The sequence below is a fragment of the Ambystoma mexicanum genome, chromosome 2p (genome assembly GCF_040938575.1).
Source record: "Ambystoma mexicanum isolate Mex_15411 chromosome 2p, UKY_AmexF1_1, whole genome shotgun sequence".
NCBI classification, from domain to species: domain Eukaryota; kingdom Metazoa; phylum Chordata; class Amphibia; order Caudata; family Ambystomatidae; genus Ambystoma; species Ambystoma mexicanum.
The window spans coordinates 1361954261-1361979595 of record NC_090923.1 but is presented as its reverse complement, the minus strand read 5'-3'; the positions used below and the strand labels follow the sequence as shown (position 1 = coordinate 1361979595).

Sequence of the window (25335 nt, the reverse complement as noted above, 5' to 3'; positions counted from 1 at the left end):
CAAAAATAGTAAAAAGTGGAAATATATCGATTTGCTTGATAAATTGCAATATTTAACCCCTTATTTCACAGAATTTGGAACAGCGTTTACTTGCCGCATGGAACTCTAGATGACTATATACGCAAACCGCATAAATGTAAACTGATTTACGCTCTAGAAATTGCATGCATTGTCTTTACCATATTCCCATAGCAAGAGGAAACAAGGCTTCAGGAGTGATTAATTTTGGTTGAAAAGCCATGGACATTAATCAGATCTTCAGGGTTCACTCATCTGTTTTGAGCAACCTTACGCAGAACTTGTGGTTTTGCCAATCGGGTAGAATACAATTAAAATTAAGACCCAAAGCCATTATTTTAGCCAAACTAGCAATTCACTAGAAGGTGACAAATAATGTAATGCATAAATGCATTTATCCAATTGCTTGTTATATATTATTGCTTCTCAATGCTCGGGTGTGATGTCTTCCACCACAGGGTATGACCATGTAAAAAAGAGGACAAACAGAAACTGGTAACTCCACACAGAAATCACCTATGCAGAAAACAAATAACACTGTGCAAACTAACTTACCCGTTTTCAGCATTCAAAAGAGTTTACTCCATATATGGGAATTATTTAACTCCTTTGTCAAATTATAGTGTGTTCCAGGATGGTGAAATCACCATCCCAAAAACATGCTGAAAAGTAACAAAGAACTTAAATAATGCCCATCAACCAAGTAAATGACTTTGAATGTCTAAACATGTGCGCAAATTTGGGTTTGCACAATATTACATTGAGGATAGACATAACAAATAGACTTCTGTTCTCTTCAAATAAATAACACTTTGTGCTCCAAGTGTTCAAACCCCAATCTTCATGCATTCTCTCTGGGACAGGGAATGTGTTTTGACTATGTCCCAGGCAATGGAGGGGACTCTGCAAGCCTACAAGGGCCTTCGAGCCATGTGCTACCAGTGGATTGTCCAGGGAAGTAGTTGCAGAGCCCTCCGCTGCCATGGAAGGTCAAATAAATCCTGGGGACCATGACTTTTGTAGCGCCCCATGCCCTAGGGCCCCAGTTATACAGGAGATTAGAGGCATAGTCTCCAAGTAATGGAGCACTGATGCAGAACAATCCGCAGACTGATTATCATAAAACACATGTTTGTGGCGACACAACCACAGTGAACCACCTCTTTGCACAGCTAGCATCACACACCTCAAACACTCAAAAAAAACAAAAATAAAACCAAGAAAAACTCACCCACTACAGCTGGCATGCCACATTTGTAGTGGTTCCGATTAGACTCGTAGTTGGCTGGTGCGGAAACGTGCCGGTAAAGGGAATTACCAGCACATTAATACTGCACCGGCCAACCTGTTATGACCACCAATATATCTCAAAGATCGTGCGAAAGAGCCAAAGAAGCGAGCCAGATACTTTATCCCCTGGAGGATTTCGAATAGTGAGCTTGGGACTCTACCAGGCTGTGTCTGAAAGCCAATAAGTATAGTGGGAACTACATTAAGGACACTGTTCATGCTGGCGTCCAATACCTCAACAAGCTTTAAGTGAGACACAATGAAAAAGTCACATAATTTTAGGCTGGTGCAGTAAAAACATGCCATTAAACAGCTTCATGACAACCAGTGTTTCACCTGAAAAAAAAGCAGATGTTGGAACTGGTAGAAAGTTGGAAAAATAGAAAGGAGTTATTCAAACATGTTCTAGCGAGGCATAGGTTGTTATATCTGCATACTAAATAAGAAGCCTTGTTTGGCCACCAATCAGTTTGAGGCTGCTTGACATGACTCGTCTTGCAGGCAGCTAAAGGAAGTAACAGCTAAGGTGCTTTTTTGTTGAAACCATGCACCATCAAGTGACACTTGCAACGTAGTCTCTTACCCAAAGTGCATCTCTGGGCACTCTCTTGTAGATGCAAGTTCTGTTGGCAGCTCCAGCAAAGAATACAACACCTAGAAGGGTTCAATAATGGTTAAATGCATTCCAAGACTCCATTATACAGCTTCTGGTAATGAAGGACAGTGGTTCATGGCTTCAGCTCTCAACAGACAGTAATCTGTCTCACTGTCGTGCTCTTTGTTCCGCTGTGTATTTCTCATTGACCTGCTTTGTGACATCAGCCCCTGGCCGGTCTTCAGATGTTCCTACTGTTCTTCTCTAATCAACTATTCTCCTTGACGGGTTCAGGATAATTACCTTTGGTGTTGGCGCTTGGATTCCATGCATGAAGTCAGACAATGCCATTGTTTTGCCCAGTTGCCGTCAGGTTTGACTTGATGCTAGTATTATATTGACTTTGGGTTTTGTGGACAGAAACCACTTGATTCCTCTACCATATCATACCATGGAGGACTTCTGAGCCGGTGTCTAGGTTTATAAGTCTCATACAATCATACCGTATGTCAATTTTTGTACTGTGTGAAGATCCAGGAATGAGACACGGACAAAGAGAGCTCAAGGTTTTAGCTACAAACTTTTATTTAACAAATAAGGGGCTGGACAAGGCCTTGCTATCCATATGCTAGGAGGCGTTTTCCCTGCCTTAACAAAAACGAAGGGTCTGTCCATTATCAAGATGTCCAAGTCATAATGTCCTGTGTCCGAAATCCTATTCTAGCCCTCACACTATAAACAGTAAGTAGTGCACATATTGTTCAAGTTCAAAAGTAAAGGTGTAACGTCAACAATAGTTCCAATGGATACAATCAACAGGTGTAGGGCAGTATTCCCTTCCCCAGGGTTTCTCTTCACCAACATAATTAAGGGTATGATTTTTCCTTAAATGTCTCTGTACAACAACAAAAGTGACCTGTATGTTAAGCAACTCGGCTTTACCTGGTATTCTCTCCTGCCGAGACCATACTTCATTTAACAATGCTTGTAAACTTCTCTTTGCCTGCTATAATCCACTATCCTGTCAGGGCTTTCTTCTTTAATGCGTCATTTAATAGTCTCACAAACTTAGTTGTGCCTGGTATGCTCTCTTGCCAGGGCTTTTCCTTCATGAGCTTTATTCAACCCACTTGCAAATGTCACCGTGACCGATCTGCTGTGCCGGGTATGCTCTCTTTCCAGGACTGTATCATACATCTCACTGGAAGAACTTGCAAACATAATTCACAATAATATTTGGTGGCAGGCTCCACACTTAATGTCTCTTAAGGGGATTTATCATTTTTATGCTTCATCCACTCTCCTTGTGAAACCCCCAGCACTTTTTGCTAGACTTCTTTAATCTCAATGAGTGGAGCCTTTTCCCACTCATTGATTTTTATGTGTCCGTCTTTTGGAACTCTGTTCTCTGTGTTTTACCTGTCCTATGGAGTGTACTTTCCTCTTTCAGGCATCTGTATTTTACCATTGCAGCACACAGTTCCATATGGGCAGTGTTGCTGGGGGCCCTTTGGGTTGTCCTTAGATATTATTTTCTTTATCCTACAGTCCTTAAGGATAGAGCGATATTTAGTATCTCACCTAAAAATTGAATATTCTGAGATTGGCACACACCACCCTATGTTGAGTGCCTAGTATCCTCCTGTGACTTTTTAGTCGCAAAGATAACCCTATAGTTATGGCTGGTGGCAGTGGATGTGTTCAACCAACTATTGTATAATTTTCTACCGCATGCTATGTCCATAGCCCCGGTTGTCCACAATAGGGTTACCCAAATACAAACTTGGTGGCTACTTTCTTTTTTCACCATTTCTAGGATGGTTGTTCTTGGTTAGCCCTTCTTCCACCATTCTGGGAGGGAGAGGTCTCGGTTTTTGTACTTTGCCTTTGGCGGGAACCCCTGGGTGTCTCCGCACAGGCTCCAGTGAGTCTGGGCAGGCAGGAAGTGTGGAAGGAGTTACTCACTCCCCTGCCCGAGTGCCTGAATGGGACCAGCTCCCAGTGGGGGTCTGGATGTCCTGACTGGACAGCCATACGCCTCTTTCTGTAAATTGCTGAGAGATTATAGAGAAGTGTGAGCTGAAAGTGAATAAAAGGTGAGGTTCCTGAGTTGAAAGGCAAGTTGACCACAGCAAGCTGAAGTACCCGAAGAAGAAGACTACCAGAGATGCTGGCAGACCCTTTGCAACACTGAAGCGACCACTGCACTCCTGACCCAGTTGTCTGTGCGACAGAGGAACTCTCAAGAAGCAGGCTCCTCCCTTTGACTGGTGGGAACGCCCAGTCCCAAGACTAATTTTAATCAGAGCCATCTCCCGAGGTCCTGTGACTTTCTAGAGCTGCGAAAACCCAAACCAGGAGACCTCAGACCCAATACAGGGGCATTGTTGTGGAAAGGCTGAATCTGTTTAAGTCTTTGCCGAGCTCCATGTGAACCTCCAGAAGCCCAATCCGACCCATCCAAGGTCCCCTCAGCAGAGTGCTGGACCATAGAAATCAAAGAATATTGACCGGGCGAATCGTGTGCTTTGTTGGTGCTGCAGAAAAGATGCCAAAACCGCAGAGTGATCAGAGAAGTTGCTGAAATCCGTGCCACAGGTCCTCCCACGAGACTGCTGCTGAGAGATCATGTCCATTGTCCTGCCTTTCATCATCAGACCAAGGAATCCAGAGGTCGGGTCCAGAGCTGCCACAGAGAGGAGAATCTAGCCACAAACATTTCTTCAAACCAAAAGGTACAGTGCTTACCTTAATCCAGAAAGTCACTCCAGAGCGTTGGAGTGCACACTTACATCCGACCCAAGCTGCTGCTTGGTCCCTTTTAGCGAGTCATTTAACCGGGTCTCCAACTTTGGTTGTATCCTCTTGCATATTAGAGACAAGAAAATATCCACAGGATTTGTCAAGACTCTGAGCCGTCTCCGAAACTGCCTTTAGCTAGGGATGCGTTTTGGACCTTAAAAACCTTGATGGGCAAAGATACCGCTTTTATGACCTTAAGCCTTGCTAGTATTACACTAAACAGCTATTTTGCCTTCCAAAAAGTCATTATCATATGTAGGTTTGCAGAGTAAATTGTACTTCCCACATTTCTCCTAAAATTTGCAAGTGCGCGTTCCAACCGATAATATGGTAGACCTGTCAAAATCTGTAACAATTGTAACCGCAAGGAACTACAAACTAAGCAGTAGCGTTTGAAAAGTATTCCTGAATTATTTAGTTTATTGTGCTAAGTATTGAAAAGTGATTCTTGTGTAAATATAATAAGTCTATATTTTAATATAAATGTGTGTTTGTTTCTTTGAATTGCATTACTAACTAGGTTCAGTGTACTTGCCTACAGATCACATCTTCCACTTATGATAAGCCTGACTGCTCTGCCACTCTGTCAAGGTTTCATGAGTAGTACAGACTTATACTAAGAGTTGGGGGATCCAAAAACAGTGGACTTTGGGAAAACTCCTCTAACAATGTCCACCTATTTTCATTACAATGTCTTAGTTTCCCTCTTTGCCAATATCCATTACATATGTTTTGGCTCACTTTCTCCTTTAGGGTCCTTCGCCCCATTATTCTTATTTGTTCATTCTTCCCCATAGCCTCCCGGACATCTAGCACCGGTGTGTCCCTCAGCATACCTGTTTCTTCGGGGCGCGTTGTTCAGGTAGGCTTGTTTCTCTCCTTCCGGTTAGTGGCGTTCGGGTTTCTTCGGTGGTTGGCGGCTTCCTTGCTGCTTGCTTCCCGGGCGCTTCTCCACCAGGTTCTCAATTCTCGGAGGTGACTTCATTCGCCTCTCGCTTCCCGCTCTTCTCCCCCCTCCTCCCCTCCAACTTCTGGCTTCTCAGAGATAGCCACTTCCGCAGCTGACTTCACGTCCGGGGATACTGCTCCCCAGCCACAGAAAGCCTAGTACTCTGAGGGAAGGCTGCCTCGGCCAGCATGACAAGGGTTATCCCTTCTCCCTGTGTCGTCCTCTCGCTCCTGTTCAGGATCAGGTAGCAGCTGCTGTCCCCTGGCCACATGGGAAGATGCTAGCATTGGGAAAGCAGTTGTGGCATCAGAGTCATTACAACTGATACAGTCCTTTTGTCTGTATTTCAATGCCATTATGTCCAACTATTTCTTTTTTCACCACAGCTCAGGGTGGGCCTGCTGCTTGGCTGGTATCCTTCCCACCTTTACCTCGAGTCCTTGGAAAACATTCTGAGGGTGATCAGACTCCATAACAGAACATGATATGATTGGTTATTTATAACACGCTTAATACCCAGAGGTTTCTAAGCGCAGACCTGGGGATCGAACCTGTGTTGCTCCGTGGCGTCTTGCTTCCAGGGCGAGCACGTTGCCCCCGAGATATCCTCCTGAGACGAACACCACATATCAGTAATCCAAGTAGTAATTGTTTCTATACCGGTGTCATTCATACTAGATAAGTGCATGAAGTAGAATAGTGGGAACTGGCATTTGGCACAATTACACCAGTTTCAGATTTGATAGTACTGTAAAGTAACCTAGCATAGGTGGAAAACAATCCATGTTAAAATGGTCGATCACCACTTGTGTTTAAATCGACAAACTTGCCGAAGACCACTACAATTCCAGTCTTGTGGTCGCAGTCTAGTACATCTCCACTGATTGATCCAATTGCTGATTTAACAGCCTCCTCCATTGATGTGTCTGCAGTCAATCTCAGAAAAGGTTTACGATTTCATAAGGCTGATTTAAATGAATCGGGTGAAAGAGGACCATAAGGATCTCTGTTATTAGACATCTAATCTAGAGGCTATCTACTGACATTTGAGTGGAATCCATTTTTTTTCCAAATACTCAGAGAACCCTAAATTGTTCAAATCTCCTTGCTCTATTTTCAAAAATTCCACAATTGAGACGGATTTCTTCTTCAGACTTATTGTAAGTCAAATTCACTGATATAAGAAGGGCTAATTGTGTGGTACTACACATTACATCCAGTTGTGTATAAAGTCAAATTATATAAATTTGAATCATTTTTATTCATGGGGTATGATGTGTTCATAATCCAAATGGTCAACCAAAATATTTTTGCACCACGACAGAGGCAGGGTGAAGTATGTGCCTCGCTAAAGGGAAACTAGTTTGCCCCGCCCACATGGTGATTTTGCAGTCAGAAAGATCTGGTTCAAGAATAGTGTTGCTAAATGACATTGGCATCAATGAGCAATTTATTGATTGGTGTTGACTTCCACACTCCCTTTTCCGAGTTTACGATCCCATCTCGACCAAATCCATCTTTAGAAAAAACCTTTTTTCACTTATCGTGTAGTTTAAGAGTAGACAGCAGCTTCTTTAACCCAGCTTCAACTTCCTTAAATTTGTCTGACTTTAATATACTCATCCCTCATGAAGCTTGGCTTACAAAGAAGCCAGTAATGGACGGCAAATCCTTAAAAAGGTTTATAAGGGAACCAAAAGACCCTCCCCCCTCTGGGAGACTGTTCATAAAAGGTATCAGTAATGGACTTGAGGCTCAAGCAGTGTGCTGGGCTGATCAATATGTGGTTATGTTCGCTGTGTCCCTGACCTGGTATACGATCATCGCTGATCTCTCCACCTTGTTGTTGAATATTACTGCCACTCTTAGCTATTGTGACAACACAGCTAACAGAAGGTTCTCAGACCTGGAATCTTTTCAAAGAACTCTATTAAAAAAGTAAGACAAAACCAGGTTTGAGGAATAAAGCAAAGTTTACAAATGCAAATGATTTAGAAGTCCATACAAGTGTAAATAACGCAAATGTAGGGTGCACTTCACCTATAGTATCAAAAAGGCACCCAAAGTACTAAAAAAGCACTAGTAAATTCACCTGTCACAACTAGCCCTTACCTTAATATGAAGGTTTCCTGAATCCCTAAAAAGTGAGTTGTCAGAATAGCCAAATCAATTGGTGCAATGAAGAAAAACTTAAAGTCCTTCCCTTAGATGGAAACGTTTTGAGGGGAAAATATCTAAAGTCCTCGTAGACAAGCAGCAGTGAAGGGCCTCTTAGGCCAGGATTAGCTGGGTCTTCGCTTTGGTTCTTTGTCTTAGCCCTTTGGTTAATTCACAATCCCTCACTCTCTTGGTTGCTTAGTATGTTGCCCCAGCCTCATGTTGGGCTTCTAAGTTTCTCCCGCTCTTTCTTTCATCCGCAGCCTTTAGCTTCTGCCACTCTTCTGCTTCAGGGATCTTGTGTGCAACTCCTCTTGGGGTCCTTTCTGCTTCTTTCTCTATTTGACCTTATCCCAGTCTTCCTTCAGGTGTTCTTGTCAGTCTCTGTAGCTTCGGTCTTTTACACCCTCATGGGGTATTCTCACTTGTTTGGGTGGTGCAATTTCTCTCTTTAACCACTCTCTTTCTGGGGGCTTGACTTGGCTTTTTTCCACCTCTTCTCTTCAGGGTACCTGCGTCTGTCCTGGTCTCTCTGCCAGGGTGTTAGCAAGCTTTTGCTTCACCCGCATCCCAAGGGGGTCAGCTCTTCCACCTTTCTGGCTTAGGTAGTGCTGTAGGGATACTTCTTTACCCTGGGTAACTTGAAATTAATAAGGAAACATTTACTATTGCTTTAGATGTTTATTATGCATTGCCTTGACAAAGCTCAGAGAGCGAAATTGTTGGCCATGCAGTTGGGACAGCTTTTGTATCATTTCACTTCTACTAACACACTCACAATCCCAAAGTCGTGATGAATGAAATCATTGAATTGCAATACAAATTGTCAAATTTAAACTTCAAAGCAGTGCCAAGTGCCATTTTTTGAGAAGTGCTTACAAGGGACACTTTGGGCTAGCAGATAATAAGCGAAGTTATTTATACCCGTCATGCTTCTGCGTCTCTGCCTCTGGGTGGCGCTGTCTTCAGACCTGCGGGGTGCTTTATACCATCATCAGAGAAGCCCCAAAATCATTATTTGACATTTCCTTTCCGAAATCTGTATTTCCGAAAACGTGGACTTCAATTCCCAGAATGCACTTTGCAGCAGTTCTTTCCTGGTTATTCCTATGCATCATTGTTGGTACCACAATCCCCAGAAGCCCTAGAGATCAGTGCTACTTTCACCTTCCCAGGACCAGAGAAGGGGAGGCAGATTACCTTCAGGTGTGCTGATCCAGGTGCTGCTAATTAGCCTGCTTCAGCGAAAGGGCAGTATTTAAGCAACTGTCTGCAGGAGCACAGGTCTCTTGCATTGAGTTTGCTCCCAGCCCTTTTTGCCTTTAGCCACAATATTCTGCTGTTTCCTGTTGCAGGCAGATCCGGCTCCTGTTCCGGTGCTCCCTGCCTGGCAGCCCTGCCACTCTCCTCTGCCTTCTGTCCTGCTCCTCTGGGCTCCCTCCCTTGCTGTCTACCTCCTATTATCTGGCTCCCTGCCTGCTGTTCCTTCTTCCTCTTCCTTTCCTTCAGTCTGTGGTTCCTGGCTTTAGCTTCCAAGTTCCAGTCCTGGGTTTCCTTGTATCCGTCGTCTGTTCTGCCCTCGTTATCCCACTTCAGAGCTACAGTTTCCTTGTTTATCTGTCTTCTGTCCAGCCCTCATTATACCAGTTCAGAGCAACACATTCCTTGTAATCTGTCTTCTATTCTACCCTTGTTTTCCCACTTCAAAGCTAGAGTTTCCCTGTTGTCTTCAGTCCTGCCCTGGGTATTCCAGTCCAGATGAACAAGTTATTTACCAACTGGTAACTTTCTTTCGACTGGATCTTCCTCTAACGTATTCTACATCTTTGACATGCAATGTCCACAGCTGTGCACTTCGGAAACTTTTTCAGCAGAGGGCGTCCTGCGTCGATGCCGTCCGGTAGATGTCCCTCAAAGGCCTGCGTCGAGGGACATCACCGGATGTTATAAATATGATGCACGGCGCACGTAGCCTCAGTTTAAGTGTTTTGCCTCAGAACGTGTGGCACCAGTCTCATGCCCGCTTGACTGCACATAGCCTTGCGGAAACGCAAACTGCAATCGCATAGGAAATTCTCCAGAGGGGCAGGCTGAGAGGGCGATGTGGAATATGTTGGAGGAACATCCTTTTCCTGCGTAACCATAGGCTTCGACAACTTCGAAGAAATCATCAACAACGACTTCGAAGTTGGTGTTGATTTTGCCAGAGTCAATTTCGACAATGGCATCAACGGCTCTAATGCTGATGGCATTAGTGAGGCCGGAGTTGCCGGGTTTTTAGGTTTCTTCGAAGAAACTTCGAAGGACTGGATTCCTGGCTTGTCGAAGCACTCTACGATTTCTTGTCGGATCGAGAGGTCTCTCGATGTAGTTCCGGCTTATGCCTCGGACTCGAAGATTTATAAGGTTTAGTCTTCGACTTCCCTTTGCCGCCTTGATGCAGATTGGCAGGGCCATGGACTTTCTGCTTCTCCTTCGAGCGGTTCAAAGCCGCATTCTCAAAGATTTTTAACATTTCTTTACAAAATGCATCCCATTTGGGAGGGGTGTGGGGGCGGGGGGTGGAAGTCTGACTTGGATGAACATTTAATTACCTTGGACGAGAAATCACTAGAGGTCAAAGGTGACCTGTGACGCCATTTCTTGGAAGAAGAATGGCACAATCGACTTCTTGATCGAGATCTTTTAGACCTTTTCCGTCGACTAGCATCTTGCGACTCTTCGGATTTTCTTTTTTTGGAACTCGAAGGAGACTTCGAAAGTAACCTACCCACCGCCAATTTATCTTTACGCTCCCTCTGAGCCTTTTTGGTCATCACCTGACATGAGTTACACTCGGATGTACGGTAATCGGTTCCGAGACACCACAGGAATATGCGGTGGGTGTTGGTGATGGAAATCTTCGAACCACAGACATTTCTTGAAGCCAGTCTTAGGCGTTGATGGAGCCAACAGTGAAGACATTTTCGTACAGAAAATTAGTGACTAAGTTCAGTAAAGAACCAAAGCGCGCCGGAATTCTTCGAAGCGATTGCTTAGAAAAAACGGAACTGAAGCCAACAGGCGCTGCGTGCGCCATTTATACTAATGATTATGTCGACAGTCGAATGGAGGCCCTCGACAGACATAGACGCGACGGCACACAGCACCCCACTTTTGAAAGAACATTCCAAACCAGCTGAAGCTGGAAGGATATTTATCATAAGATGAGGAATAAGTGGGGTTGGGGCGTGGCCAGCCGGCCTGCAGTGAGGCAGCAACTCCTGTAGAGCTCCCGCTAGTTCCTAAAAAAGGATAGTAACTACCCCCCCGATTCTGTGCGGCATTGCAGGGAAGTAGCCCGTGTGTTGAAGCTGGGAAGAACGAAGCGACCGAAAATCCCAAACCCGGTGACCAAAATGGCGGCTGGGGATCCCGATCGCACTGGCTGAGAGCTGGGCCACACATATCCGGAAGCAGAGGAGGAGCCCAGGGGCAAGGTGGAGGTTCGGTGTCGGCATGCGTGGGAAACGAGCTGGCAGCCCAAAACAGATAGAGCCTAAGAAAGGGAGAAGAGCGGCGGCGCAGCGATAGAAGAAATGGTGACTAGAGGAGCCCTTGGGCATCGCGTGTGGAAGAACGGCGGCCCAGCGAAAGCACCACCCCGGTCATGACGTGTTGAGGAGTCATCAGGAACAAGGGGGACAGAGCTCAGAGGACCAGGTGGCGCTGCCCCAGCGGAACGTGTGCTAAGGAGTGAGGGGGAAGAATCCCATGGTGCACAGACTACTGAACCCACAAAGCAGCAGCAGCTGTGGGGCCTGGCATATACCCATTTGTCACATTAGACTGGGAGAACAGGTACACAGCGTCCGAACGCTGAACCCAGGCACGCCAAGGGGGAGGCCCCAACGCTCATGGAGTCATTACCCTGTCTGCACGCATCAGGCAGTGAATGCAACATTTGCAGAGGACGCGCATCGGCCAGAGAGACGCAGCTGATGCACTGTGCGATACAAAGAGGACACCAAGCAAAGGATAGATGCCTGCACCTAGATTGCAGAAGTCGCCGGTGCAACAACGGGTAGTTGACTGGCCAAATCCCATTCAGACACATGTTGAGGAAGCCTAGACTGTGACAGACTGCTTTTACTGCCGTTACTGACAGAAAGTGAAAAGCCAAACAACCACCGCAGGTAACGTGGGAAACGGCACCGAGACACAGAACCCAAGTGGCCACAGGGCACACCCATACGTCTGGGAGACCTGCTGTGATCCCAACTGCATACCATAAGCCAAAAGTACACAAAGTAGTTATGCACAGAATAGCCAAAAGCAAGTGTTTGGACGAGGACACGAGAAGAGAACCTCTTTTCAGATGGGAGACGTCCATACGGACAGTGCACGCCAGATGCAGGAACTCGACCAAAAGGAACTGTGACCTGCTTGAGCGGGGGGATGGAAGCGATTATTAGACTCCTGGCTGGGGGCGAACACGACTGCAAGCAGATCTATGCAAGGGCGCCCAGGACGGAGGGTCGGGAAGGAGCACTAGCTCATTCCCAGCCAAAACAAGTTGTATAACCACGTGTGGTATTGTTGTAATGCACACCTGTCCATTGTATGTTGTCGATTTGTTAAACTAAATAAAATGTTTTCAAAAAAAGATTTACTAAAATGTATAAGGAATACGTGGGAGGACACAATCCATTTGGAAACTGCCTTTGCTACTCCTATAGGTCTGTTTCAATTTAAAGTATTGTCATTCGGTCTAGATGGGGCTCACTCAACATTTAGGAGATTAAAGGGAAAAAATTCTATAACCCTACTTGAACTTTTGCACCGCCTATATAGACGATATTGAGATACACAGTAAAACTTGGGAAGATCATCTGTATTACCTGTACAAAGTCATGCGAGTATTAAGAAAAGCAGGCCTAACCACAAACCCAGAAAATACAAAATGGCTCAATCTGCAGTAAAATACCTAGGGTTCTTCGTGGGCAACGGGACTGTGCAACCTCAGCAGGCAAAAGTGACAGCTGTTCTCGATACCCCCCACCCCAAAAACAAAAAAGATTGGAGGCCCTTTTTGGGGATTATCGGCTACTACGGCTGGTTTATCCCAAAATTTTCGGGCAAAACATCACGCATCACAAACTGAAAAATGGTGAGCCCTAAAAGACCAGGTGGGATGAAGAGGGTGAAGTTTGTTACACCACTCTAAAACAGCTCCATTTTTAAAGTAGCGGATTTCTCCAAGGAATTCATCTTACAGACTGATGCTTCCTTGATGGGACTAGGAGCCATTCTATCTCAAAATCATGATGGACTACAACACCCGACATATATCAGTAGGAAGCGGTTTCCCAGAGAGAACTACTCAGTTATTGAGATTGAGACACTGGCAATTAAGTGGGCTGTACTCCATCTCAAATACTACCTATTAGGCCGCAAATCTCGACCAATCACAGACCACTCCCCTTTAGTATGGATTGGTCAAAGAAAAGAGTCCAATCCAAGAGTTATGCAGTGGTTCCTGGACTTTCAGCCAAACTGTTTCACAGTGGAACGTGGAAAGGGTCGAGACCAGGGCAATGTCAACTTTCTCTCCAGGTTTCCATGTCAAACATTCAAGTCCAACCTGCATAAGGGAAGAGTATGAGAGGCACCTGAGGACATTCTCACTTCTACTCCCCCCATGATCCTCCTCAAAGGTGGCCTGGGAAAGGCCATCGCTTTTGGAGCACGACCCTGAGGGTGGATATACGAGGGAGGATCACCTGGGTGGAGGGACCTTGGTGAGTGGGGATTGGATGTCTTTGGGTGAGATATGGTATCCCCCTTCCCCTCGTCAGAATGAACCCTATCCTCCGCCGGACTTGGTAGGTTGCCAGTCATTCCCTCTTTCTTATACATCCCACAACCATTTCCCTTTAAAACTGGGATGAGGAGGAGGCGACATGGAGTTATGAACACTCCCCATCACTCACACCAATTTGGTACTGAGACGAGGAAGGGGACTGTAGAGGAGTGCCAGTGCAAGGTCAGGCATGTCCAGGTAATAGGCTTAATTATGGTCAGACAATTGAAGACAAGGATTTGCACCTGAAACCATTGAACAGGCCACAGGTGCATACAAAGGAGAGACCGCCAGAGAGGAAGGGAGAGAAACCTGCCTGGAAGAAAGGAGGCGGCTGCAGACATGGAGCAGGCTGGAGAGGGGCCAGCGAGAAAGACGCTGTATGCAGCAGGAGGGTGAAAGGGTATAAGGTAATGTCTCCATACATTATGTTCCCATACATAATGTCGCTAGGAAAAGCCATTGGTGACATTATGTATGGGGACAGGTTGCAGGGATGTCCCCTGCTCCCCTTATAAATGTAATAATGTTTCTGCAAAAAACAGCAACTTTTTTGTCAGGAGACATTTTTGCGGGGACATTATTACATGAAACCAGTGAAAGTGACACTGGGGCCCGAGGGGGCCTTGAGAGGGTTGAGATGCCTACAGTGCTCCTTTCCTTGTGTCCACAGCCGTAGCTGTGTGTCACGTCTTGACTGTCGTAAAGATTAGAGAGACCTCTGTCCCCAAGTACCACACAGAGAGAATGAAATATCACTCTGTGTGCAATCCTTGAGGCCACAGGTGGGAGATGCTCGAAGCCCGGAACCGCGGAACAATGGAACCCCAAGGCTACTGTAAAGCAAAATGCCAGTTAGCACCAGACGATCACAGTAAGCATAATAGCACACAAAATACTGTAATCAGCTTACCTAGCAGGGGCAGTGATGTAGCTCCTAACCCCAGAGGACCTAGGGAGTGATTCCGTGGGGGAAACGTGAGCAGGAACCCAGATGGAAGTAGGGTGATTAGTGGTGAATCACAGTTGTGTGTAACAAACAGCGACTGGCCCACCTGTAGCAAGGGCGTGAAGAAAACCAGAGGGTCAGTGATAGGTATCCTGGAGTTGCCAAAGTACTTAATGGAAGAACTGGAGCAGGGCGCCAAGACAAGAGGGTAATCCAAAAGAAGTCTGTGTAGCAAATCCGAGATCAAGCAGTCCGTGAAATCCGAGCACGTAGTCACAACAGAAGCGCAAATCCAAAATCGAGTCTGTGAGAGTATTCCGAGATCGTGAGGTCTGTGATGCAGGAATAATCTGTAATCGCCGTACAGAGCTCCAAGGAACAGCTATGAAGCAAGGAGGAGCGGGCGAATCACTGTTTAAATAGTGAGCGCTTCCGTATCATGTGACGCACAGTCGTAGCACGTGAGCGGGAGCCAAGTGTCACGTGACACGGACGCAATCGTCCGCGGATGGATTCCCCCATGCGCCATGGCAAGCGCCAATTAAGGAAGGGAGACAATCGGGACTGAACACTGCGCCCGCCGCGTCCCACATGAGTGACACGGCCCGGAGGAGAACGGGGAGTCAGCTGCTCACGTGGCCCCCACCCTACATGAGTAGCAGAGGAGTGGACTACGGGACCTGAGGGCGATACGGGACACCTAGATGATGTGGGGACATGTGTGGGAGTGTGGTGTGTAACTGACGGGAGCGTGACAGAGGCCCCCCCCCCTCAAAAGGCCCACGACCCCGTGGGCAGGAAGGATGATCCCTATGGAAACGAGAGCAGACGGGGAGCATGGACATCCCTAGCAGGGACCCAGGAGCGTTCCTTGGGACCATAACCCTCCCAATCCAGCAAGTACTGCTGGAAACCCCTGAAAACACGAGATCCCAGTATGCCAGAGACAACGAACACATCAGGGGAATCCAGGAAAACCGGAGCAGCCGGGGAGCGGAGACGGGTAGGAGCGGGACAAGGCTTGAGCAAGGAGGAGTGAAACACCGGCTGAAGCCGCCAAGAAGCAGGGACCAGGAGCGGATAAGTCACAGGTTGATCCCACGGGAGACCACATAAGGTCCAACAAAACGGGGCAACAACTTGCGGCACCCTGGCAACTTGAGATGGCGAGTGGACAGCCAGACCCTATCCCCCATGGAATGGACCGGGGCCGCCGAACGCTTCCGGTCCATCACGGATTTCAAAGAAGCCTGAGCCTTCCTGAGATGAACCAGGCTCTGCGAGTGGACGGCGAACAAATCCCGGACACAGGCGGTAGCAGGTGGATTACCAGAGAGTGAGAAATCGGGGATAGGCAGGACCATAGAGGGCGTAGAACGGGGGAGAAGCCAGTGGAAGAATGCACAGCGTTGTATGCGAACTCAGCCAGATGCAGGACATGAAACCAAGACTGTTGATGCTGAAGTGTCAAACAATGCAGGTATTGTTCCATGGTCTGGATGACTCGCTCGGTCTGCCCGTCCGTCTCCGGATGGTAGGCCGTGGAGTAACGAGAGTCTATATCCATCAACTTAGTCAAGGCTCGCCAGAAGCGTGACGTAAATTGGGAACCCCTATCGGAAACCAAAATAGAAGGTAACCCAAACAAGCAGACCACAGACTTGAAAAAACAACCCAGCCAGGGCAGGAGCGGAGGGAATGCCCGCACACGGAATGAACCATGCCATTTTTGTAAAGGAATCCAAAACCACCCAGATGGAGTCGAATCCCTGCACCCTCGGTAGGTCCGTTACAAAGTCCATGGTGAGGGTATGCCATGGCTTTGAGGGTATGGGTAGTGGTCATAAGAGGCCTAGTGGACGTCCCTTCTGGTGCTTGCACTGGGCACAGACGGAGCAAGTGTTCACATAGCATTCGACGTCCCGTCTCATGGAAGGCCACAACACCATCACTTTAGGAGAGATAACGTCCTTCTCTGACCAGGATGGCCATTTATGGCTAGATCATGGGACCACTCCAGGGCGATGTTACGGGCGACTGTCTTGGGTAAAGGAGTCTATCATGTACAAAAGGTAACCCGTCATGAAACACAGGGTGCCATTCCGAGAGCAAGTCTGGGTGGGCGGATACCCAATTACGGATAGAGTCCAAGAGGGGAAGGGGAGGAGTACAAAGGCATATTTGTTTGTCCAATAAGGACTCAGGGTATACAGGGAGTGAAACGCCCCCAGGGGAACGGGAGAACGCATCAGCCTTCCCATAAGTGATACCTGATCGGTGTTTGATTTGGAAATCGTAAGCAGCAAAAAACAAGTGCCACCTAACCTGTCTACTATTAACACACTTGAGTGAGGCCAGGTCTTGGAGGTTTTGGTGATCCGAAAACACAGTTGTTCGGTGTTTAGCACACAAGAGGTGGTGACGCCACACTTGGAAGACGTTTTTCACCACGAACAACTCCTTTTCGGTTACTGTATAGTGGCTTTCAGTGGGGGTGAATTTACGAGAATGGAATGCGACGGGATGTAAGTGGCCTGTGGAGGGGTATTCTTGAGAAAGAATCGCTCCCAGGGCAAACGAGGATGCGTCCGCCTCCACTATGAATGGTAACTCTGGGTCCGGATGTTGAAGGAAAGCCGATTTCAGTGTTTCAAAAGCAAGCTGATGTTCCTCCGACCAAAGGTAAGGGACACGAGGACTGGTCAAAGCAGTGAGAGGAACCACAATGGAGGAGAAGCCAAATATAAAACGCTGATAAAAGTTGGCAAGCCCCAAGAAAGACTAATGCTTTGAGGTTAGTTGGTATCGGCCAGTCCAACACTGACCTAACTTTGGCCTGGTTCATGGCTAAACCGTCTGGCGTGATATGGAAACCCAAGTAGTCGACATGGAACTGACACTTCTTGGGCTTTGCAAAAAGGGTATGTTTACGTAAACGGGACAGTACTTCTCATACATGAAACAAATGTTCCTCCATAGTCTGTGAAAATACGAGAATGTCGTCCAAATAGACGACCATGAACACATCTAATATACCGGTAAAGACTTTGTTCATGAAACGCTGAAACGTGGCAGGGGCATTGCACAGACCAAATGGCATGACCATATATTCGTAAAGCCCATAGCGAGTACAAAAAGCAGTCTTCCACTCGTCCCCTTTTGGGACACAGACCAGATTTTAGGTCCCCCTTAGATCCAATTTAGTATACACTGATGCATGAGTTAGGCGGTCAAGCAAGGGGGTTATCAGGGGTATGGGGTACTGGTCTTTTTTAGTGATGGCATTAAGATGACGATAGTCCACACAGGGGCGGAGATCTCCTTCTTTCTTGGGGACAAAGAAGATCGGACTGGCTGCAGGTGACAAGGAAGGACGTATATGACCCAATTGTAGGGATTTTTGTACGTAGGTTCTCAATGCTTGTTCCTCAGAAGGGGACCGTGAATAGATGCGACCAGTCGGGACTGCAGAATCAGGAAGCAGATCTATGGGACAGTCGTAAGGTCTATGAGGAGGGAGGACCTCAGAGGATCCCTGATCAAAGACTTCCCGGAAGTCTTGGTAAACCTCCGGAATGCCCCAGACTACTAGACCCACCACATGAGAGTCCACTGAAGAGGCCTGGGGTTCCTCTAGAGTAAGTTGTGCAATAGCCCCCAAAGCTTGTGATGGTGTTTCCTCAGCTTGAGATAACAGGAGGCAGAAATCCTGGCATATAACGGATTTGAAGCGCACCGAGTTTATTTTCTAGTTGATAAGTGGGTTGTGTTGTTTATTTTCAGGCCATGAGGTTTCTGCTGACTGATTGAAATGGGTGATGTACTCTACGAGTGTTCCTCTACCCCGGTTAAGATCCAATAACTCCAAATCCCAGGACTGGACCTTGTGTCGAGTGTCAAAGACTTGTGACATCTCTGCCACCAGGAGATCGAAGTCATAAAAGGTAGGACTGTCACTTTCCAGAAGGGGGTTGGCCCAGGTAGCTGCAGTGCCTGCCAAATGAGACATCGTAAAAGCCGATTTAGTGGTGGAATCAGGAAAAGCAGCAGGCCTACATATGAAATGCAGCTTACATTGATTGAGAAAGGTGCAGAATTTTCTTGGGTCCCTATGGTATCTTTCGGGAGCTGCCAACGGAAAAGGAGAGGGAATAACCATGGGGAGGGGGTTCTGTATGTTGGGAACATGAGGAGGAGGAGGGGGGGGGGGTTGCGTCCCCGAATTCAGCACCCGCGGGGAGGGGATGGCGAACACTCTGTATGGAATCTAAGCAGTGATGGATAGCTGTGGTGGCTGCAGCCACGTCAGCTCTTAACACTGTGATCGCCTGAACCACGGCGGCCATGGGGTCTTCCGCTGAGCCCTCCATAACCCACACGACAGATGGCCTCACAGTCGGTCACGTCTTGACGTCGTGAAGATTAGAGAGACCTCCGTCCCCAAGTACCACACAGAGAGTGCAATATCACTCTCTGTGCAATCCTTGAGGCCACAGGTGGGAGATGCTCGAAGCCCGGAACCGCAGAACACTGGAACTCCAAGGCCACTGTAAAGCAAAACGCCAGTTAGCACCAGACGATCACAGTAAGCATAATAGCACACAAAAGACTGTAGTCAGTTTACCTAGCAGGGGTAGTGATGTAGCTCCTAACCCCAGAGGACCTAGGGAGTGATTCCGTGGTGGACACGTGAGCAGGAACCCAGATGGAAGTAGGGTGAGTAGTGGTGAATCACAGTCGTGTGTAACAAACAGCGACTGGCCCACCTGTAGCTGAGGCGTGAAGAAAACCAGAGGGCCTGTGATAGGTATCCTGGAGTTGCCAAAGTACTTAATGGAAGAACTGGAGCAGGGTGCCAAGACAAGAGGGTAATCCAAAAGAAGTACGTGTAGCAAATCAGAGATCAAGCAGTCTGTGAAATCCGAGCACAAAGTCACAACAGAAGCGCAAATCCAAAATCGAGTCAGTGAGAGTATTCCGAGGTCGTGAGATCCGTGATGCAGCAATAATCTGTAATCGCCGTACAGAGCTCCAAGGAACAGCTGTGAAGCAAGGAGCCGCGGGTGAATCACTGTTTAAATAGTGAGCGCTTCCGTATCATGTGAAACACAGTCGTAGCATGTGAGCCGGAGCCAAGTGTCACATGACGCGGACGCGATCGTCCGTGGATGTTTTCCCCAAAGCGCCAATTAAGAAATTGGGACCGAACACTGCGCCCGCTGCGTCCCACATGAGTGACACGGCCCGGAGGAGAACAGGGAGTCAGCTGCTCACTTGGCCCTCACCCTACATGAGTAGCAGAGGAGGGGACTACAGGGTCTGGGGGCGCTACGGGACACCTAGATGATGTGGGGACATGTGTGGGAGTGTGGTGTGTAACTGACGGAAGCGTGACACTGTGGGACACTGAAGGCTCCCAAACAGTGCAGGCCACTGGTAGCTTTCGTGAAGGGAAAGTAGAGCTATGCACAACAAGCAGCAAGGTTTGAAGACGGCGAGCGCTTCTTGCCGGGCTCACGAAAAACACAAGTGGAACAAAGGGAAGCCCGGAAAGAAGAAAGAAAGTTTCCAGAGGAGCGGCTTGATACCGGTGAGTGGAATAAAGGGATGGCATTAGCGAGGTCGGAGACTTTTTATGTTTCTTCGAAGGAAACTTCGAAGGACTGGATTCCTGGCTTGTCGAAGCACTCTACGATTTCTTGTCGGATCGAGATGTCTCTCGATGTAGCTCTGGTTTATGCCTCGGACTCCAGATTTATGAGGTTTAGTCTTAGAGTTTCCTTTGCCGCCTTGATGCAGATTGGCGGGGGCCATGGACTTTCTGCTTCTTCTTCGAGCGGTTCAATGCCGCATTCTCAAAGATTTTTAACATTTCTTTACAAAATGCATCCCATTTTGCGGGGGAGTCTGACTTGGTTTGACATTTCATTACCTTGGCTGAGGACTCATTGGAGGTCAAAGGTGACCTGTGACGCAGTTTGTTGGCCTTCTTAGAAGAAGAAGAATGGCACGATCGACTTCTTGATCGAGATCTTTTAGACCTTTTCCGTCGACTAGCATCTCGCGACTCTTCGGATTTTCTTTTTTTGGAACTTCGAAGGAGATTTCGAAAGTAACCTACCCACCGCCAATTTATCTTTACGCTCCCTCTGAGCCTTTTTGGTCATCGCCTGACATGAGTTACACTCGGAGGTACGGTAATCGGTTCCGAGACACCACAGGAATATGCGGCGGGTGTTGGTGATTGAAATCTTCCAACCACAGACATTTCTTGAAGCCAGTCTTAGGCGTTGATGGAGCCGACAGTGAAGACATTTTCTGTCTTCTGACATTGAAAGCTCCCAAACAGTGCAGGCCACTGGTAGCGTTCATGAAGGGAAAGCAGAGCTACGCACAACAAGCAGCAAGGTTCGAAGACGGCGAGCGCTGCTTGCCGGGCTCCCGAAAAGCTCAAGTGGAACAAAGGGAAGCCTGGAAAGAAGAAAGAAAATGTCCAGAGGAGAGGCTTGATGCCGGCGAGTGGAATAAAGGGAACACTCATGCCGGAACGCTCCAGGGGCTACGAGAACACACATGTTAATACTGAACAAACTGAAACCTATGATAATTGATTTTGGAACCCAAACTGAGGGTTTTTGAATGCCGAACAAGCTGCAAAATGTTATGAATGCTTCTACAAGTATAACAAGTGATATTGAATACCAAACGTTGGTGGAAAAAGGGAGAACACCACAGTGTGCCAAGGGTTATCGGTTGCATGACCTTAAATGGGTGGACTATGTGGTCCAACAACTGCGCCTAGACCGATTGACCCCTACTTGGAAAGAGTCAAGGAAAGCAAAGAAATAAGCTGCATTTTAGAACAGGATTGCTGAAGTGAATGAGAAAGAGAGCAATCTGTGTGAACTATTGAAAAGCCTGGATAATTGCAAAGTTGAACTGGAACGGTTTTTGAAAGCCAAGAGATTTGAGCCGGTAATAGTTTGGAAGCTGAGAAAGCTAACTTCTTAGGGAAAGGAACCACCCCCCCTCCGAGGCCGTTTGAATCTGTTCTGAACCAGATTTGAACTGATGGTACTTGCGAGACTGGAAGAGAGCTGAACTCTTGGGGGGAATCCTGAGGCCTTTTGAACCTGGAACAGCTGGCATCTTGAGTAAGGGAAACCACAAGACTTTGTGAACTGTGTTGACCTCTTGGGGAACTGTGTTGACCTCTTGGGGAAGGGAACACCCCCTTCCCCCCACCTTCCCTCCCTCCCACATCTCCACCTCCCCAGAGACCTTTTTGGAACCGTTTTGAACTTGGCGAAGGGAAAACAAGCCAGGAGCTGGTAGAAGCTCAGAACGTTATTTGGAACACTTTCTTTTGTTGCGGACATTCCTATACATTGATCCTTTTTAGTTCTGAGGGCAAGTGTAGTTTTTGGACACAGACAGACTGTTGAGTTGGACTTACTTACACAGACTAGCTGTTTCTTTAGGTAGGGCCATATCACCTTGGCATAGGGCAAGTTAGACCTTACTCCATCCTGTCATTTTTAGAAAATAAACCAATTTATTTAGAAAATTTAATCTGCTGTCTGTTTTACTTTGTGATGCCTTCACAACACATGATTTTATTTTTACAAACCCTACCCATGGAGGTTTAGTGTTTTTCTATTGACAAGGGCTTTGCAAATTACGAGGAATCGTGGTCATGCAGTCGTAAAGGCAATCCATTCACTCCTACTTTGTGAAAACCTAAGAAATCCCTAAAAAGTATAAGAGATATTAAATATGTGACACTATTTGGATGTTACGCTCCTTTTTTTCTTCTTATCAAAGTGCTATTATGTGCTCTTTACCTAAACAGGCATCATATACAGATGGAATTTTATATCGCAACAGTGGACTTCTCAGCCTCTCTTCAAGGTGCTTGTCCCAGAAGGAATGGGATTAGCTGGCTTTTCCGTGTATAATGTGTGTTGCAGGCTTAGAAAATGGCCACCTATGGAAAGCATTCTAATAAAACTCTGGCGAAACTGTGAAGCCAACTTTTCATTGCATAAGAATACGTTACTGGTATTACCCACATTTGCCAAATTACATTTTTTGACACATTTTTTGCTGCATTTTGTACAAATCCATTTTACCGCAAAAATATAAACAGTACGGTGGTTTACGTATGTAGAAGGAGAGTGGGTTTAGGAGAAAGGTAATAGGGTCCGGGGGAGCCAAGAAGACGACGTTGGCCCATTTTTACCCATACATCTCTTTCCAATTTGAAACTCAAACAGAAATTTAAAACAGTCACTTACCTGGCATAGATCTGCATGAATTGAGGTCAACTGGTTCGTGTTCATCTGCATCTTGTCGATGGCTTGCCTGAGAATACCAATTCCGCGCAGAGGCTGTCAGAAACAACATTGTTCAGATAAAATGACAGGAAATGGCATTTCATGTTGGCAGGCACAAATAAAATACAAAACTCACTGGTTCTCTTGAAGTATTTTGTGGCACGAGCAGCTAGTGAATTTGTTGAAAGCTAACTTATCTCAAAATTATTTTACAATTAGGTATTTCCTATAATGGAAGTGTCTCAGAAAGCATAACATTGCTATTTTGGCATGCTCCTAACCGTCTTCCATGTGAACACAAAATCTTGAACATGTCCTTCCCCAGCAACTGAGCTGTACACAGGCGCTCTATACTTGCTCACAATTAATGTTTGCAGGCCTGTGATAATAAGAACAAAATATACAGAATTGTATAACTACAGTCATCACCAATACGGATGCATTGGACAGAGGTTCTCCAAGTGAAGACATACTTGAGCGAGAACGAATCTCGAGAGGTCTTTCATTTCAAACCCCACAGAAGAATTCACCAAGGTGTCCATACCTACCCGCTATAGTTTTAGGCTGTCTACGCACACCACCCTGCCCCCACTGCACACCTTGCCTTTCCTACCCATTGAGGGTCCCCCATAAACCAAAAAGGCATGGCCATGGGGGTACGATGGTAGCTTACAGAAGACTGCCAAAATTAAAAAAGCATTATTTCCTCCCCACCACACCCTTCTCTTTTGTCCCTCCCCACAAAACCCTGGAAAGATAACGAAAAGTAACTGCCATCTTGCCAATCTCCTTTAGGTCCTAATTTTCCGTGCCCCCAGTATTTGTCCCCAACAGACTAGGAACTGTGGGTCGGTCACAGAAAAAAAATCCAGCAACTGCTGCATCATGCGGTATTAGGTCTGCGATTGGCACTATTATTGTTAGTGACAAGCTTACTGCAGAGCTCAGTGCTGCTACTTGAACAAACGGTTTGTTACAGCAAAAGGCGTGCAGCTCTCACTGTCAGGGACTTGCCCCACACCCAGCAGTTAGACCATCAATGAGACAGGTCTGTTTGCAGAGCATGGCCGTCTGCACTGGGGCAGATGAAATGCTTTACTGTCGTGCAGGGGCATCAATCCAGTGGAATATGGCTTATTTCCTACTGACATGATATGGTATACGGTGTTTAGAAAATATAAAACCTTGTGAGCAATCCCCTACAATAAAGACGTATAGCTTTCAATGTCAAATGTGGCAATATACCCCAGGTAATGCTACCATTTTACAGTCGGAGTATATGGTTGAGAATCCTTCAAGAATATAACGATAGAAATCTTTTTTGGTATATCCCGCACACCTGTCTGTATAGTCCACAAATGTCAATGGTCTTCCCCTCATCGTGTCACCTGCACACAGGACCACCTAAGGCACAGATGTGTGCCAATCTACTACACCCCAATGAAAGGCTAATTACTGCCAAACTCTTCATCATATTAAATTACAATTATTTCTTATAGCATTCACTACATTTTCTTCATATAGCCTCCCAGCACTTCATAGTAAATGTTAATCACTTGCACGTGCATCCACTAAAATAATCTTCCCAAAAATAGGCGATTCAGGTAGACGTGGCTTAGTTATTTCCTTAAAAGACAAATCCAATGACATGTGTTAGCCCACTGCTGATATGATGATAATGACTAGGTTATACAATTGTTTAAGGTTTAGTCACCTTAACTGCCACCCTTCAATCATCCCCCTGTATTTGACCTGCCAAAGGAAAACTGGGGTACAGACAGGATACAAAACTGTTTTAGTATGTTATGCAGTCAGCAGAAGAGGGAAAGCTTGCCTGCCAGAGCCATGCAGCTCCTGTGGGTGGACAGCTGTATCTGAAGGTTGGTGGTAGGATCCCAATGGCAGTCAGAGTAAGCAGGAAACCAGCTTAAAGGGCGACCAAAACCTAAGGACAAGATATAGACAAAACATGGCTATCTGACTATGCATGGCCTGTATGCCAGCGAGGACCCTTACGCTCAACAAGTCAACTCTAGGTATAGTAAAGGGTGTAAAGGTAAGACTCATGAAATTCATATGCACAATGTGGCCCTCACTATTCCAGCAGGGTCCCTCCTAAGCCACTCACTCAGTTCCAGACAAGTCTACAATGATACCAAGAGAGGTTCACATATGCCCCACCACTCTGCAGTAAGCCGAATGGTACCCTCTAGGGTGCATACCAGAAGAAAGAAGGAAGGATGCCAGAGATTGGAGCAGATGTCTATTCCTCAAGACGTGGTCCCCCATATGCAAGATGGAACCAGAGTTGGAGCAAGACCGAGATGAGGCAGGTCCAAGGTGGATGATGGAGGAGGAGGAGGGAAGAGGAGGATAATCTTAAGACCAAGATGGCAG

The 25335-nt window shown here is 46.6% G+C and overlaps 1 protein-coding gene across 1 annotated transcript in view; it reads right to left on the bottom strand.

Moving 5' to 3' along the window:
• The window catches only part of COPS3 (COP9 signalosome subunit 3), a 351396-nt gene that overhangs the window by 179562 nt on the left and 146499 nt on the right, over positions 1-25335 (bottom strand). The window contains exon 5 of the mRNA XM_069645733.1: positions 22900-22992. Coding sequence (XP_069501834.1) covers positions 22900-22992 — 93 coding nt within the window. The remainder of the gene's footprint in view (positions 1-22899; positions 22993-25335) is intronic.